Raw genomic sequence first — 16,550 nt, forward strand, 5'->3', positions numbered from 1 at the left:
GATTCAAACTCACAATCGAAGGTATATGTTAATTATCGCAGAGCTATGCTCGTTTTGATGTCTTGATTTAATGTTTGAACTATATAAATCGTGCACAACTTAATGATAGCTTAAAATTGATAGTTAGGATATTAATCACAACTAACTCCTTTTTAAATAATATTATGGTCATTGCTTCAAAAAAAAAAAAAAAAAAGATGATTTTGGTCTTAAACTTTAACACAAATTTTATACATAATTAAATTCTTTAATGCAAAAGTGATCAAAACTTGAGTAGTGATCAAAAATAAATAAATTGTGCATAATGTCTGAAGTGTTAGGTTAAAATGGTGATAAAAACAAATGAAAATAAAATGACCAAAATAGTAACTTTTTAAAAGTACACGTACCAAAACCAACGTTTTGAAAGTACATTGACTTAAACAAACAAAAGTTAAAAGCATGAGAACAAAAATTGACAATTTAAAAATATAAGAACCAAAATAAACTAAATCCGAAAGTAGATGAACCAAAGTACTAGTTAAACTTTTTCCTTTAAACCTTTTATTGTTAGCCTAATGGCCAAGAAATTGTATAGGGTTAGGATCTCATTCATCTCTAATTACATTCTTGCTTATCCAAAATAAACTAACAAAGTTAAGTTGATTTAAATTTACAATTCAAAATACCGATCTCTCACTGAAAGATACTCATTCAATACTATGGTAACAAGTACTACTCCCATTAATATAACCACATCATCAAGAAATATATCATTGGATCCACCTTTCCGTTGAAACAAGTACCTATAACCTACCTTATCCCACCACTTATGTACCATTGTCAAAAAAAGAAAATCATTAAAAGATTGTAATCAAAATAAATGCTAGTGTGTAATTGTGTTGTATTGTATAATGCATGTGTGTTCAGTTTTCATTAATGGCAGCCCCTTTCCTAAGACTTTAGTTCAATAATTAGGCATCCAAAGATAAGGCGTAGTGGGTAAGAAGAAAACCTTTTTCGTTCTGACAAAAATAGCAGAGTCAATGTGTATACGCCATCAGTGGTTTTGTTTCTCTGCAGTCAACCTTCAAACCTGCAAAATAAATATTCAAATACTGCATAAGGCTATTCTTTATTATTTGTTTTTCATTTTACCATACTTTATGCAGGATGACTTTGGATAATTTAATCAGTTTTATTAGGTTGAACGGCAAACAGGGCAACATCCAAAATGATCCATCCTTTCTTCATTGTGTGTAGCAAAACTCGCCTGATTTGAAGGAGACAAACAGGGTAAGGTAAGTAAAGTCTCAGCCTTTTTTCAACATTTCATACCTTATTTCACATTCTTCCTCTTCCAAACAGTGCTTTTTTTAAATACTGTGTTCTATTTCTCAATTTTTGTATACCAATTATGAGTTTGAATTCAACTCTATTCCATCTACTGTATTGCTGTTCATTTCTTAAATGCTAAATAATATTATGGTATTGGTTATTTTTTTTAGAGCATGGACATTTTAAAAGTTAAAAAGACCCCAGTAAATTTAAAAGTTTATAATTTGAGATAAAATATTTTAAAATTTTAAGGACTAAAATAGAGTTAAACAAAGTTTAAGGACTGAAATATATATTTTGAAAATTTCAAGTTTTACTTCGGAATACTTTTCATAAAATATTTACTCATCATATTGAAAAGAAAAAAAAACAGTCTACATTAAGGCTAAAATAAGTTAAAAAAAAAAAAAAAAGAAAGTTAGAAACTTATATAGAGTTTTCGACTCCAATAAGAGTATGGAGTCTAACGGTTTGTTTCATGGATTCCCATTAGCCAAATACGTTGCCTGTTTTGAATGACTTTTAAAACATGGGGTTTTAGGATTCTTATGTTGGAAGAATCATCCCTTTACACTTTTGAGCTATATTTTATTTAATCAATTTTCTTTATTTTTGTTTTTAATTTTACAATTTAAATAAATTAACGTACTCATATACTAATGAACAACTTTATGCAATTAAGTATATTTATACATCACACTTTCATTAAAATAAACTTTAATTAAATTATATAATATCTCAATTTATTTTTAATATGGTAAAAGAATTATATTATCAATGATATACATTATCATAAACCAGTGCAGTGCACAAGAAGTAAGAAGCTCAATTCGAACCGTTTTGGAAGCCAGTTAAAAAGTTATTTTTCTTTAACTGACTTGAATTTGATAACTTCAACCCATTTTATAACCGTTAATATCTACTTTTCCATCTTTATTCAAATTCCATCATCTCCCAAAAAAAAAAAACATTACGAAAAGAAAAAAAAGTTCATTTTCTCCCTCCTACAAACTCCTACAAACTTCTATATTTGTTTGTGAAGTGTTGAAATAGAAATTTTACCTGCCCGTTGCGGTTGCTGTTCATAGACTTTTTCCAACTTCACTGATGCTATGATTAGCCTGAAACAAATGATAAATTTGATACTGAAATCAGTCAGAATAAAGTAAAATACAAAATAGGAACAATTATAAGGTTTTGACAATGACTAGGAGCATTATTTATTGGGATTAAAGAGGAGATATTTTAATTGTTTTTGGTGGTGAGGTGAAAGGGAGAGGGTATTCTATTTCCCCCTACTTTGAATATGTTCTAGTCAAAAAATTATTAAAAAAAAAAAAAAAACTCCATCTCCAAGTTTTGAAACAGTGTGATTTGTCGGATGGGAAAATCCATCTCTTTTCCCACTCCGGGACTCTCTCTAACATGTGTCACTTTCTATGTTTTTTACGGAAGAAGCAAAGTGGGAACAATTGAAAAAGCAATCTGACTGTAAAAAGAGGCAGACCAGTATTTGTCTGTCTTTGACACTTGCATTCAATAAGAACTAAGAAGAACCAAGAAGAAGAAGAAGAAGAACAACTCTGAGAGAGAGAGTGAGTAAAAAAAACCACACCACTGTCACTACTGTAGTGTTAGTGCAGCCAAAGAAAAGAGATAATGGGTGGTGGGAAAGATAAAAGTTAAAAGCGAGCTCAAAAATATAAGGTAAAGAAGGAAGGAGGGGGGAAAATTGTTGATAAAGCGAGGAATTTCGCCAATGTCACAATATTCTGAGGAGATAAAGACGATTGAGCAGTGGAAATGGTCCGAAATGCAAGGCCTTGAGCTCGTCTCTTCTGATCCTCCTCCCGACCCATTAAAACCAACAGAGAGGGACAGAGACCCAGAAGACCCCAAAGCTCAAAACGGAGACATGGAGGCCACCGGCGATTCCAAGAAGGAAAACGGCGGCGCTAGCAGCAGCAGCACCGCCGGGGAGAAACCTGAGGCCGTCACCGCCGTTGCCTTCGGGGAGCTTTTCAGATTCGCCGATGGGTTGGATTATGTTCTGATGGGAATTGGTTCGGTCGGAGCCCTCGTCCACGGCTGTTCTCTGCCTCTGTTTCTCCGATTCTTCGCCGATCTTGTTAACTCTTTTGGGTCTTACGCCAATGATGTGGATAAAATGATGCAGGAGGTGTTGAAGGTAAAGTAGAACAAAAACCCAAAAACGAAATCAAGTGTATATGTTAATGAAAACAACAAAAACTGAAGCCTCTGTTGTTGATTTTCAGTACGCATTCTACTTTCTCGTCGTGGGGGCTGCTATATGGGCGTCGTCCTGGGCAGGTATTGGGGAGTTTCCGTCAGCTTCTCTCTGGGTTTTTCTTTCCATTCATATTTGTGAATTGAACTGAAACTGGGTTGCAGAGATTTCGTGTTGGATGTGGACCGGAGAGCGGCAGTCCACGAAGATGAGGATCAAGTACCTAGAAGCGGCACTGGACCAGGACATTCAGTATTTTGATACAGAGGTTCGAACCTCCGACGTCGTTTTCGCCATCAACACTGATGCTGTGATGGTCCAAGACGCCATTAGTGAGAAGGTGAAGCACAGAAAAAGAAAAGAAACAGAACTCTATTTTTCAGTTTCTCTTTTTTGAAACCAGCCTAATTGAGAGGTAACTGGCATGAACTCTGCAGCTGGGCAACTTCATCCATTACATGGCAACTTTTGTGTCCGGATTCGTGGTGGGTTTCACTGCCGTGTGGCAATTGGCGCTGGTAACTCTCGCGGTGGTTCCTATGATTGCTGTAATCGGCGGCATCTACACCACCACTTCAGCCAAGCTCACTGCCAGAAGCCAGGAGGCTCTTTCCGAGGCCGGAAATATCGTCGAACAGGTTAGGGGCATTACTTCTAAAACTCGTTTTCTTGCAGATTTTAGCATCTTCTCGCATCTGGGTATCCTAAATTCTTGACGTTAATTGCAGACCATAGTTCAAATTCGAGTTGTTCTTGCGTTCGTCGGCGAATCGGGAGCATTACAGAGGTATTCCTCGGCATTGAAAATTGCTCAAAGGATCGGTTACAAGAGTGGATTCGCCAAAGGTATGGGATTGGGCGCCACTTACTTTGTTGTCTTCTGCTGCTACGCTCTTCTGCTCTGGTACGGAGGTTATCTGGTTCGACACCACGCCACCAATGGCGGCCTCGCCATAGCCACCATGTTCGCAGTAATGATTGGAGGACTGTAAGTAGCCACCATTTCCAAGTTTCCGTCTTGTCAAACCTTCAATTTTTTTGCTGACCAATCGCTTTGCTTCAACAGTGCATTGGGGCAATCTGCTCCGAGTATGAGTTCGTTCGCAAAAGCCAAAGTTGCAGCTGCCAAAATCTACCGTATAGTCGACCATAAGCCCACTCTGAACCGCAACAACGAATCCGGTCTGGAATTGGAGTCGGTTTCGGGCCTGGTTGAGCTGAAGAATGTTGATTTCTCATACCCATCAAGGCCAGATGTCAGAATCCTCAACAATTTCTCCCTAACTGTCCCCGCCGGAAAAACCATAGCTCTGGTCGGTAGCAGCGGCTCCGGCAAGAGCACCGTCGTCTCCCTAATTGAAAGATTCTACGACCCCGTTTCAGGTAAATAACCCCCATTTGCTTCCATTTTAAAAATACCTAACACATTGCTTTTGATTTTGATTTTGATTTTCAGTCTTATTCTTGAGATTTAAGCTTCTGGACATGGTTTCTGTGTTCACAAGAAAAGTTCCTTCTTGACTAAAATGTGCAGGAGAAGTTCTACTAGATGGGCGTGACATAAAAACTTTGAAGCTGAGATGGTTAAGGCAGCAGATAGGGCTGGTGAGCCAAGAACCTGCTCTTTTTGCCACCACCATTAAAGAGAATATTCTCTTGGGCAGACCTGATGCAGACCAAGTTGAGGTAGAAGAAGCTGCTCGAGTTGCCAATGCACATTCATTCATTATCAAACTTCCTGAAGGCTATGACACCCAGGTTAGTTATCTCAAAGCCTATTTGTTATAATACACGACAGACGAAACTTCGACTTTTTTCGAACGTAAGACATCGTTGCTTATGGTGTAAGGTGGTTATCCCGTCAGATTAGTTTGGGAGCCATGGTTATAAAAGAATATACTGAGGCAATGTTTTATTGTTTGGAGCAAAAAGGGCTGTTTCGATCTAACTAAGATATAGGGCTTAAGATTTATATATTTTTCATTCCTGCATTTGTTTCTCCTATTTTGAATAGCAAAATGGAATATTTTTATTTTTGTTTAACAAGGTAAACCGACTTTATTTTGGAGGGGTGGAAGTGAGAAGAAATGTTTTGGTCCTACAAAACAATGGAAACAGGATAACATGCCTTGGTCAACAATGCATGTGCAGAAATTAATAGGTTTTTAACTTGTCTGCTCTGACAAATCAGAACCAAATAAACTAAAGGGAGCACATATCAAGCATATGGGTATGGGGATTGAATAGATAATAGTCAATGCTGACATCTATGTACAAATAATACAATATTATTTACACATCTATAATATATAGTTTTCAATTACTAATTTTCAACATTATAAGGAAAAAAAGGTACTGTTGAGATTAGCATGCTGTAGAAGAAATAATGATATGACATGAAGATGATGGGGTTTTGAAGATATTGAAAGAGTAAGAATGAGAGGGGTCAATTATTTCTTGCGCCACAAAATTCGACTGTGGAGTATATAATATAACTCGGGAAAAACAGATATATTTTTAATCATATTTAGAACTTCGAGAGAACTGAGAGAACATAATTTTTGAACTTTTTGATTGTCTCCTATCGATCTATATGCTTTACATTTCCCACTTTTATCTAAAATACCAAAAACTTCACTACTTTTCACCTTTGGTAGAATGATTGTAAAATTACTCTGAATCCTGGGGGTGAAAAGAAACACTTTGAAACAACATTGCTTATCTAAGATACCAGACATATGAACCTTTAATCTAGTTTTGGTTGAAGAAATGAAGAGTTAATAATGTGAATCCCGAGGTTTAAAGTAGAAAGTTGGTATTTGGTAGGTAGGAGAACGAGGACTGCAGCTTTCTGGAGGGCAGAAGCAGAGGATAGCGATTGCAAGGGCGATGCTGAAAAACCCTGCAATCCTACTCTTAGATGAGGCGACTAGTGCATTGGACTCTGAGTCGGAAAAGCTTGTACAGGAGGCTCTTGATCGTTTCATGATAGGGCGGACCACTCTTGTTATTGCCCATCGCCTCTCTACCATTCGCAAGGCTGACCTTGTGGCTGTACTCCAACAAGGAAGTGTTTCTGAAATTGGAACACACGACGAGCTCATTGCTAAAGGAGAGAATGGTGTCTATGCCAAGCTCATCAGAATGCAGGAGACGGCACATGAAACCGCTCTCAATAATGCCAGAAAGAGTAGTGCAAGGTAGCTGAAAATGTCTTCTATTTCTTCTTTCTGAATCCTCTCACCCTATTTTTTCTAACTAACATGGCTTATGACGATCCTTAATCTAGGCCTTCAAGTGCCAGGAACTCTGTCAGCTCCCCAATAATCGCACGGAATTCTTCCTATGGACGATCACCATATTCACGTCGGTTATCTGACTTCTCCACATCTGATTTCAGTCTATCTCTGGATGCCTCACTTCCCAATTACAGGCTTGAAAAACTTGCCTTTAAGGAGCAGGCCAGTTCCTTTTGGCGTCTCGTCAAAATGAATTCACCTGAATGGGTTTATGCATTACTTGGTTCTGTTGGCTCTATTGTTTGTGGGTTTCTAAGCGCCTTCTTTGCATACGTTTTAAGTGCTGTTCTAAGTGTCTATTACAATCCAGACCATGGTTTCATGAGCAGAGAAATTATAAAATACTGCTACTTATTAATCGGACTTTCATCAGCTGCTCTTCTCTTCAATACAATACAGCATTTCTTCTGGGATATTGTGGGAGAGAACCTCACCAAACGTGTAAGGGAGAAGATGCTGACAGCAGTACTGAAAAATGAAATGGCATGGTTTGATCAGGAAGAAAATGAGAGTGCCAAGATTGCTGTAAGGCTGGCCCTTGATGCGAACAATGTCAGATCAGCCATTGGAGACAGGATTTCTGTGATTGTACAGAACACATCACTCATGCTAGTTGCATGCACAGCTGGGTTCGTTTTGCAGTGGCGCCTTTCTCTCGTCCTTGTAGCCGTCTTCCCTGTGGTTGTTGCAGCCACAGTTCTACAGAAAATGTTCATGACTGGTTTTTCAGGAGACCTTGAGGCCAACCATGCCAAGGCCACACAACTTGCAGGGGAGGCCATAGCCAACGTAAGGACGGTTGCTGCATTCAACTCGGAGGAAAAGATTGTAAGGCTTTTCTCAACCAACCTCGAGATTCCACTGCGGCGCTGCTTTTGGAAGGGACAGATTGCTGGTAGCGGATTTGGTGTAGCTCAGTTTTCTCTTTATGCTTCCTATGCTCTTGGTCTTTGGTACGCCTCATGGCTTGTAAAGCATGGGCTCTCTGATTTTTCAAAGGCAATCCGTGTTTTCATGGTCCTCATGGTTTCTGCAAATGGCGCAGCTGAAACACTCACTCTGGCTCCTGACTTTATCAAGGGTGGGCGAGCTATGCGTTCAGTCTTTGCCCTACTAGACCGCAAAACTGAAATTGAACCTGATGATCCAGATGCCACCCCGGTGCCAGATAAACTTCGTGGAGAAGTTGAATTTAAGCATGTTGACTTTAACTACCCAACTCGTCCCGACATCCCCGTCTTTAGAGACCTCTGTTTGCGTGCTCGAGCAGGTAAGACTCTTGCTCTTGTTGGTCCTAGCGGGTGTGGCAAGAGCTCTGTTATTGCACTAGTCCAAAGATTCTATGAGCCAACATCAGGACGAGTTATGATCGATGGAAAGGATATTCGTAAGTTCAATCTCAAGTCCCTGAGAAGACACATTGCAATGGTCCCTCAAGAGCCATGCTTATTTGCTGCTTCCATCTATGAAAATATAGCTTATGGCCACGAATCAGCCACCGAGGCTGAGATCATCGAAGCTGCTACTTTGGCCAATGCCCACAAGTTCATATCTGCGTTGCCAGAAGGATATAAAACTTTTGTTGGGGAGAGGGGAGTTCAACTGTCAGGTGGACAGAAACAAAGAATCGCAATTGCCCGTGCTCTGATCAGAAAGGCAGAGCTCATGCTACTGGACGAGGCAACAAGTGCACTCGATACCGAGTCTGAACGATCTGTCCAGGAGGCTCTTGACCGAGCTTGCTCAGGAAAAACAACCATTGTAGTGGCCCATCGACTATCAACAATCAGGAATGCTCATGTGATTGCGGTAATTGATGATGGTAAAGTTGCAGAACAGGGATCACATTCACATTTGTTGAAAAATTATCCGGATGGGTGCTATTCACGGATGATACAATTACAAAGATTCACACACAGCCAAGTCATTGGCATGACTTCAGGTTCAACTTCCTCAGCAAGAACTAGAGAGGATGAGGACAGAGAAAGCTAGGAAATGATGGAACGAACCTTAGTAGTTTAAAAGAAAGGAAAAAAAAGAAAATCCCTTATTATACCCTTATTAATTCTTTTGGGTTTTGTCATGCATTTTCAATCTGGTGGTAAGTATATCGAGTGTATTATCTTAATTTTTGCCCACTTCTTATATAATCTCTACTTGCACAAAAACCCAAGAGCTTTCCAGACAATGGGAGCCAGACATTTCAACAAACACCTCATACGCATTCCAAAAGACGAAAACAGTTAGAGCACAAAAGTAGTAACAAGCGCAACATTTGTCGCAAATTCATAAATAGGAATTCACGCGGGAAACAGAATAATTGACTTTATTGAGAGGGTAGCGGAGACAAGACAGGTGCCGGAAGGAATCAAATGAACATTGGAAGCAGGAAAGAAAGAACACAAATAGGAACATGATGAGGAATCCTAACACGTAGTTGTTGCGCATCATCCCGTGCTGGTGGGCAAATCGCGCGTGTTGGAAAAAGACGATGATGTTCTTCAGTTAAAAAGTGAGGAGGGGGTCCAATTCCAATGCGATTTCGAGATGGTGGGCCAAAATCAATTGGGATCTTGATCTTGGGTTTTAAATTGTGAGTCGCCTTCTGTGTTCAAATTGAGAAACGGGTTGCGAAGGGAAGATTGTGAATGTGATTATATTGTACTTTTTGCAGAGGATATCGTCTGAGAATGATCAGACGTGAATACAGGATATTAATTGAATGGAAGCTTTTTGAATGTCCTTTTCTGTTTGTAAAATTTGGTCCATCAATTTACAAGAACATAAATATATAGATGAATCATCAAAAGCTAAGTGGTGAGATTATGCAACAATATCAAATATATTTGGAGGATCATTGTCCTTTAACACTCTCTCAAATCTTACTCTCTACTTTTTTTTTTTTTTTAATTTTCTATCTAAAATCTCACTCTCCCTCTAAATTTTTTTTTCTCTGGCAGTTTTATCTCTCTAAAAATATTCACACTCTCTCTAGGTTTTTAAAATTCTTCCTCTAGAATCTCGCTCTATTAGGGGTGAGCATCAGTAGGACAGGAGTCAATTTTTTGTCGAAACCGCCACTAAAACCGACCAAGTCGGTTCCGTTTATGGAAAACCGACGACTCTACTACAGTGGGCTTAGACTGTCGGTTTTGTCAATTTTTTAATTCGTTTTTTAATAATTTGAATTTGATTTTTCATAAAATTAAATTTGTTTATGAAAAGTCACCATATTGCAATTTAATTATTTTTATTATTTCAAATTTTATTGTGATGATTTGAATATTCTTTTTAATAATTAAATTTAACTGATGATAATATTTTGATATCAATTAAAGAGTCAGTTACACTAGTAATCAATATTATGACAAATTCTCACGAACAATAGTTGTTCTTAGAAATTCAAAAGACAAATTAGATCCAAACCGAAAATACAGGCTACTTCTAAGTTGTAAAATATTTAAAAAGTATTAAAAATTATGTTTTTTCATATTATATTGTGTTTGGTTGGTTGGTCGGTTTTAACGATTTGATATGTTCCAATCGACCGACTCATCGATTATGAAATATCAAAATCGACCACCGATCGCAAGAAGTTCGAAACCGACCGATCGACCTTAATTTGTTTGGTTTCGATCGGTCGACTCAATTTTTCAAGTACGTTTGCTCACCGCTACTCTCTATTTCTCTCTAAACTTTTTAATTCTCTCTAAACATATCACTCTCCCTACCAATTTTAAATCCTCTCACCCAATTAGCTTACGAAGTAGATGCAGAGAAGCTTTCTGAAAAATCAACACTAAAAAACGAAGCACATGATTAATAATAGTTAATGATTAGTAATGTTATAAGTTTCTTCTTCCTTAAATTTCAGCCAAAAAAATGAAATGTTATAAAATTAGAAAGAAACAACCATGAGTTTTTCTTTATTGATTATATCAAATTTAGAGAATTTTCTTAATATGTATTTTTGTAAACTTGTAAACAAACCCTCTCTTTATTTCGGGATTTACATTTTAAAAGTATTTCAATATTTTAATTAAATTTTAAAAACCAAGCCTTAGTTATCGGAAAACCCATCAATATGTAAAAACTCTAGAGAAACAACGAATATTTCTTCAAGTCCGATCCAATTTTCCATTTTAATGATAAAAAGTAGGTTAAATTATACTTTGATTTCTATGTTTCGAACATAGTTTTTATTTCTATTTGTTAGTACAATATTTTTATTTGAGATTTAACAAAAACACGGGAATTAAATTAAAACATATAAAGTCATAACAACCAAATTTAAAACTATGTCAAAAACATAACCAAGAAGCAACAATCTAATCTAGGGTTTAAAATTGAAAATCTAGAAGACAAATTACAGATGTTTGTCACCGGAGACTGTTCCGGTGAAGACGTAATCGTAACAGAATCACTCGAATGGCAAAAAGCGAAGAGAGGAACGCCGATTACCTGACGCCATGGCCGGCAACTGAAACCAAGTCGTTTCTACGGTCGTCGGCGAACCAGTACCGGAGACGCTTGCTTTTGACGTCGATCGTCGGCCGGAAATGGGGGCTCCGACTTCGAAATCTGGAGATCGCAGAATCAAATCGTAGAGATGAGAATATATATGGGCTTGGGCCAGGGGACTTTCGTATCATGAGCCCATGGGCCGTGGTTTTGTAGGCAAGCTCATCTGTTTAACTCCTCTGGGCTTGGCCCAATGATTCTTTAGTATCATAAACCCATGGGCCGTGGCGTTGTGAGTAAGTCCATGTTGTTAGTTTGGGATGCATCTATCTCATTCTAGAATGACTATTATAGTTCTTGAATTTTTAGATTTAATCTATTTTGAGTTCTAAATTTTTAAAAGGCTGATTTAATCTTTAAAGTTTTAAAATTAATTATTTTAGTGCTTACCCTTTTTTTTTTTACAAATGGATATAGTAGCTTCAAAATATATATATATATATATATATATATATATTAATGTGAGGATGTATTTGAGCCATATAAGTTGATTCAGGTAAGGATACAGATCCAACTATACGATCAGAGTTTAAAGAGTAAATACAGAAGTCAAAAGTAGTTGTTTTCTTTAGATTTGAGGACTAAAATATATATATATATATATATATATATATATATATATATTAATGTGAGGATGTATTTGAGCCATATAAGTTGATTCAGGTAAGGATACAGATCCAACTATACGATCAGAGTTTAAAGAGTAAATACAGAAGTCAAAAGTAGTTGTTTTCTTTAGATTTGAGGACTAAAATAACTTTTTTTTTCTTTTAAACAAAACCAATGACTAAAATAAAATATTTTAAAAGTTTAGAAATTAAAAGATTTTTTTAATCTATAAACTCGTGTAGGATTTAAGTATTTAGCTTAAATTTATAAAATTATTCTTAAAATTCTAAAAAAGTTTTGACTTGGTATGTCAATTTTGTTTTAAAAAAAATATTTCTATTCACTCCCTACCATGAACATTGTTTGCTATAATGTTTTTAAAAAAGTAACAGAAAGTTGATATGACATAGTGCGACGCAGTAGCAACAAGTGAACTAATTTAACCCACCTACTAATTTAGTTTGTGTACTTGTTTACTTGTCTATTTAAGTGTTACGACACATCAAATTAGTTAATATTTCTCTAATAAATATGTCATATTAACGAAATCATATTAAAAATATAGAGGAAAAAGTAGTTTTAACCCGTTAAGGTGCATCGACTTTTATCTTAAATTTTCAATTTCATTTTATTACACTTTAAACTTAGATAAGCGTCGAAGTATTCCCCTAAATTTTAAAAAGTACGGAAACTTTTACCCTTTTAAAATGCTATTCGTGGTTGAAAATTTTAAGCTTTGAATCAATCTAAATTTAGAGTAAAAAATGATATAACTTATTAAGTCTAGGATTAAAAATTAAATTCCTTTTCCCAAAATTTAAATAATAAAAAGAATAATAAAAAAAAGTTGTAAAAAAAATATGAAAATTGAAAAGGAATGAAATTGAAGACGTAGAGTGATAAAAGATGATGGGCGACACCCGCCATTGACGGCGGCTTTGATAACGTAAACCAACGTGGTACCAATCCAAACATCAAAATCACGTTGAAAATACGATTAATAATTTAATATTACTCTCTAACACTAAATAAATAAATAAATAAAAAAGAAAATTATAGTCTTCGATTGCGGGCATTCTTTTCTACTATATATTCGCATTTGACCCAATACAATAAAATAAATTAGCCCATCCACTTCCATTATTATGAAATAATGATTTTATTTATGTGAATGGAAAAAATAAAAAATGAGAATAAAAAAAACAAGAACATAATTTTGTTGTCTCTAAAAATTACAATATAATACAATTTAGTCGAACTCCAAAAGCACCCAACGTCAGTTAGCTATGACAAATTTTAATCGATCAGGAGTTCGATTTCATTAGTTAATAATGTTTTGATGTAATTCTTTTAGTAATTATTTTCAAAAAAGAAAAAGAATTCCATGTTAGGGATATGGGTTTTTTCTTTAGAATATTTTAATTTTGGGTTATTTTATCTTTGTTTCAAATCATAGAAGCAAGAAAGCAAATATGGAAAAGAATGATTTGATTAATTGCAAAGTGGACTAATTGTTTGGTGGATAGAAAGAGTCCACTTTGTTTTAATTAAACCTATTTTAGGGTGAAGTTTGTTGCGATTTGACTGCCCATTGATTGTGATATTTTAACCCATAAAAATATATAATATCACAAAACCCTAACCCTTATCAAATACTTTTTGCCTCCATATATTTTTCACTTTTGTATTATTGCCATTTTTTATGTAAATAAAAAAGTTTCAATTAACCTTGTAGAAATCTATTTAATGAATTTCGCGTGACAATTTAAATATATATTGGAACCAAAATAGAACGAACTCAAACTCACAAGAAACTTGATTTGTCTCATGTCCTAATTTAGTTGGAGAACAGAGAACGAATTGTCAAGTCTAATTCGAGACGAGCTTGCTTCGACAATATTTGTACATAATTTTTTCATTGACTAAAAATATTACATGTGTTTATATATTTACCCCATCATACCTATTATCTTTATTGTACATCATTTTACTTTTTCTTCCTTATCAATTATTACCTTTTTGATGGGTCTACTCAATCATCTTTGTTTTCTCTGTCACCAATTTTGTATATAATATCTCCCATAAGATTTGATATTTTCTTCTTAGGAAAATGCTAGATTTATGTAACTAATCAAAATTAAAAAGTAGAACTTGTATTTATAAGGTGAGTTTAGTTTATCTCAAAATTTGAATTTGGCTAATTCCATGCGGTTACAACACATATTAAACAAATCTAAATTTATTTAGTTAGTTTATTAACAGTAGGTATACATCATCTCAATTGATAAATCAAATTTAAAGTATTTTCTAAAATTAAAGAACATATTAGAGAGAGATTAAATTTTCTGACCAAAGTTGAAAATTATTTTCTTATGGTAGATGAAAGCATTAAAATTTCATTCTCAACACTTTTATGCCCAAAAAAAATCCCCATACCCTTGATATTATGAAAAAACATGTATTTTTCTCCCTTCTATTTTCCTATATGAGCTATGGTTTTTTCTCTCCCCTTCTAGAAATATATTTTTTTATTTTATTTATTTACCTCTTCCAGTACTGTTGAGCTTGTACAATATTCAGGTACAAAGTTCACATGTCAACTTTTTGTTGATAAGATAGGGATAACTTGTGATTGAATAATAAAATTGAAACACGAGTGCTAGGGTTTAGAGTACGCATGAAATTTGAAGCTTCGTTGCAATCATAAATTTTGAATGAAAAGAGCTCAATTTCACAGAAATACCAGCTCAAAGAAAAGAAGTACACGCTGTAAATATTGTTAAGAACAACGGTATCCTCTTACCTCTAAATATATCTACAATGATATGATATTGTCCGCTTTTGACATAATCACGGAGTTATTTCTGGTTTCAACTAAAAGATCTCATATCAATGGAGATAATTGTTGTCATCTTTATATGACTGAAAAAATTAAGAGTATGTGTATAGAACTTGCGTTAATAAATAATTATTACTAATGTCTCAATCAATACTTCGATTGATCAAAGCATTATCTAAATTAGGTCGATTTTACACTAAACCCTATTTAACATGGAAAAGTTGTGGAAATATTTTAAAGAAAAACACTTTTGAAATATGAATATTTTTAGGAGAAGAAATATACCTTTATTAGGTATCTCTTTGAAAAGTTCTTAAACCATGCTCAGAAACGTTTTTGAATTTTAGTATACATCTACGAATAATGCATGAAAGCTTTTGTAAAAGTAATTTATTTAATTTTGTAAAAGCACCTTTTATCATATTACAAAATTTTCTCGAACACGTTATATATAGAAGTTGGCAATATACGCTAAATTATTATTCTCCCACTTATTATTGCTCTTTTTTAGTTCTTTATACTCATGGTAAATTAAATGAGAGATCCCACCAATATGTTTGAAGTTATGGTTGATGGGAACTAGTTAATAAAATATTTTTTTTATTATAGATTTATATATCATTCTAGTCGCTTGAACATTAAAAAGTTATATATAAAAAATATATATTCAAAATTTCAATAAATTCGTGTAGTTTGAAATTTAGTACTCTACATTTATGTAATATAAATTTTGGAGGGTGTGTAAAAGAACAAATACAACTTCATACCCAAGCTCTCATTTATATAGATAATTAGTAAAGGCTTGAAATAATTTAACCTAAGAAAAGTTTGTTTAACACTATTTTGTTTTTAGTTTTTTTTTTAAAAAAGGTAAGAGCGTGAAATAATTTGTTTTTTTTTTTTAATAATTTCGTAAGATTCTTCGTTTGAAGGAAGAGAACAAAATTAAATAGAGGAAAGCAAATGAATCAATTTGAAATTGGTAGCTTTCGGAAAATGGTCCATAATGGAATGGAGATTATGGGATTGTGCCACTTTTTTTCTTTTTTCTTTTTTTGGATTAATTTGCGCTCCAATAATTAGCCCGGTCCCCCACCCGACCCGGAAAGATGACAAAAAGACAAATGGGTCATGGGTGTCAAACTCACCCCGCTAGTGGAATTCGTTCCATCACAGCTCACTCAGATGTTGACACGTTATCCTCATCCACCTTTCAATGTGAACCACCGGTCGCCTCCCGCCAAAAATTATCCTCCCCCAGAAATCGCTTCCTCAGATCGCGCTTTTTTAATGCCCCGGTTAAGTCAAACGCATTTTATTTTCCCATTTGTCATTAACAGACCGCGACGGCGGGGCCCCTTTCTTTTTCGCCGATTTTTTCCCTATACGGCGGCGCGCCGCCGCCAAAGAATCTGGATTATTCAAACGGAGTGTTCAAGTTCATTGGCTCGCACTTTATTAAAAACTAATAACTGTCTTCTTTCTTTATAATGTTTAAATTTCTCTCGTAAATAAATTATTGTTGTCTGTTGATATAATTTTTCGTCGAGCTCCACAGGTCGGTCACGAGCTAATCGAAGCGAGCTGTCGAGATGCGATCTCACGTGACAGTGAAACCTGCACAGAGAACAAACACTCTAGTGGAATTGCGTACCTCACTCGTGGGATGAAGTGTCCCTATTATAGACAGGCGGGGGAGACAAGGTCGATGGAGCAG

The 16,550-nt window shown here is 35.2% G+C and overlaps 2 protein-coding genes across 3 annotated transcripts; one reads left to right on the forward strand and one right to left on the reverse strand.

Moving 5' to 3' along the window:
* Positions 1-557: 557 nt before the first annotated feature.
* On the reverse strand, positions 558-11,616 carry LOC111014309 (uncharacterized). Of its 2 annotated transcripts, none has more exons than XM_088124004.1 (3): positions 11,326-11,616; positions 2,380-2,438; positions 558-1,075 (listed from the first exon to the last, which is right to left on the reverse strand). In XM_088124004.1, the coding sequence occupies exons 1-3, from the start codon at positions 11,514-11,516 to the stop codon at positions 1,023-1,025; spliced, it is 303 nt and encodes a 100-aa protein (XP_087980130.1). In that variant the 5' UTR covers positions 11,517-11,616; the 3' UTR covers positions 558-1,022. The 2 variants fall into 2 exon arrangements, with proteins under 2 accessions (XP_087980130.1, XP_087980131.1); XM_088124005.1 differs by having other exon boundaries at positions 558-1,252.
* Positions 2,865-8,992, forward strand: ABCB1 (ATP binding cassette subfamily B1). The gene is made up of 9 exons (XM_022288988.2): positions 2,865-3,505; positions 3,594-3,648; positions 3,730-3,905; positions 4,003-4,203; positions 4,294-4,553; positions 4,632-4,948; positions 5,100-5,323; positions 6,392-6,765; positions 6,855-8,992. The coding sequence occupies exons 1-9, from the start codon at positions 3,077-3,079 to the stop codon at positions 8,854-8,856; spliced, it is 4,038 nt and encodes a 1,345-aa protein (XP_022144680.1). The 5' UTR covers positions 2,865-3,076; the 3' UTR covers positions 8,857-8,992.
* Positions 11,617-16,550: the final 4,934 nt, after the last annotated feature.

The sequence above is a fragment of the Momordica charantia genome (genome assembly GCF_013281855.1).
Source record: "Momordica charantia cultivar OHB3-1 chromosome 5 unlocalized genomic scaffold, Mcharantia_2.0 BLBB01000005.1, whole genome shotgun sequence".
In the NCBI taxonomy this organism is placed as follows: domain Eukaryota; kingdom Viridiplantae; phylum Streptophyta; class Magnoliopsida; order Cucurbitales; family Cucurbitaceae; genus Momordica; species Momordica charantia.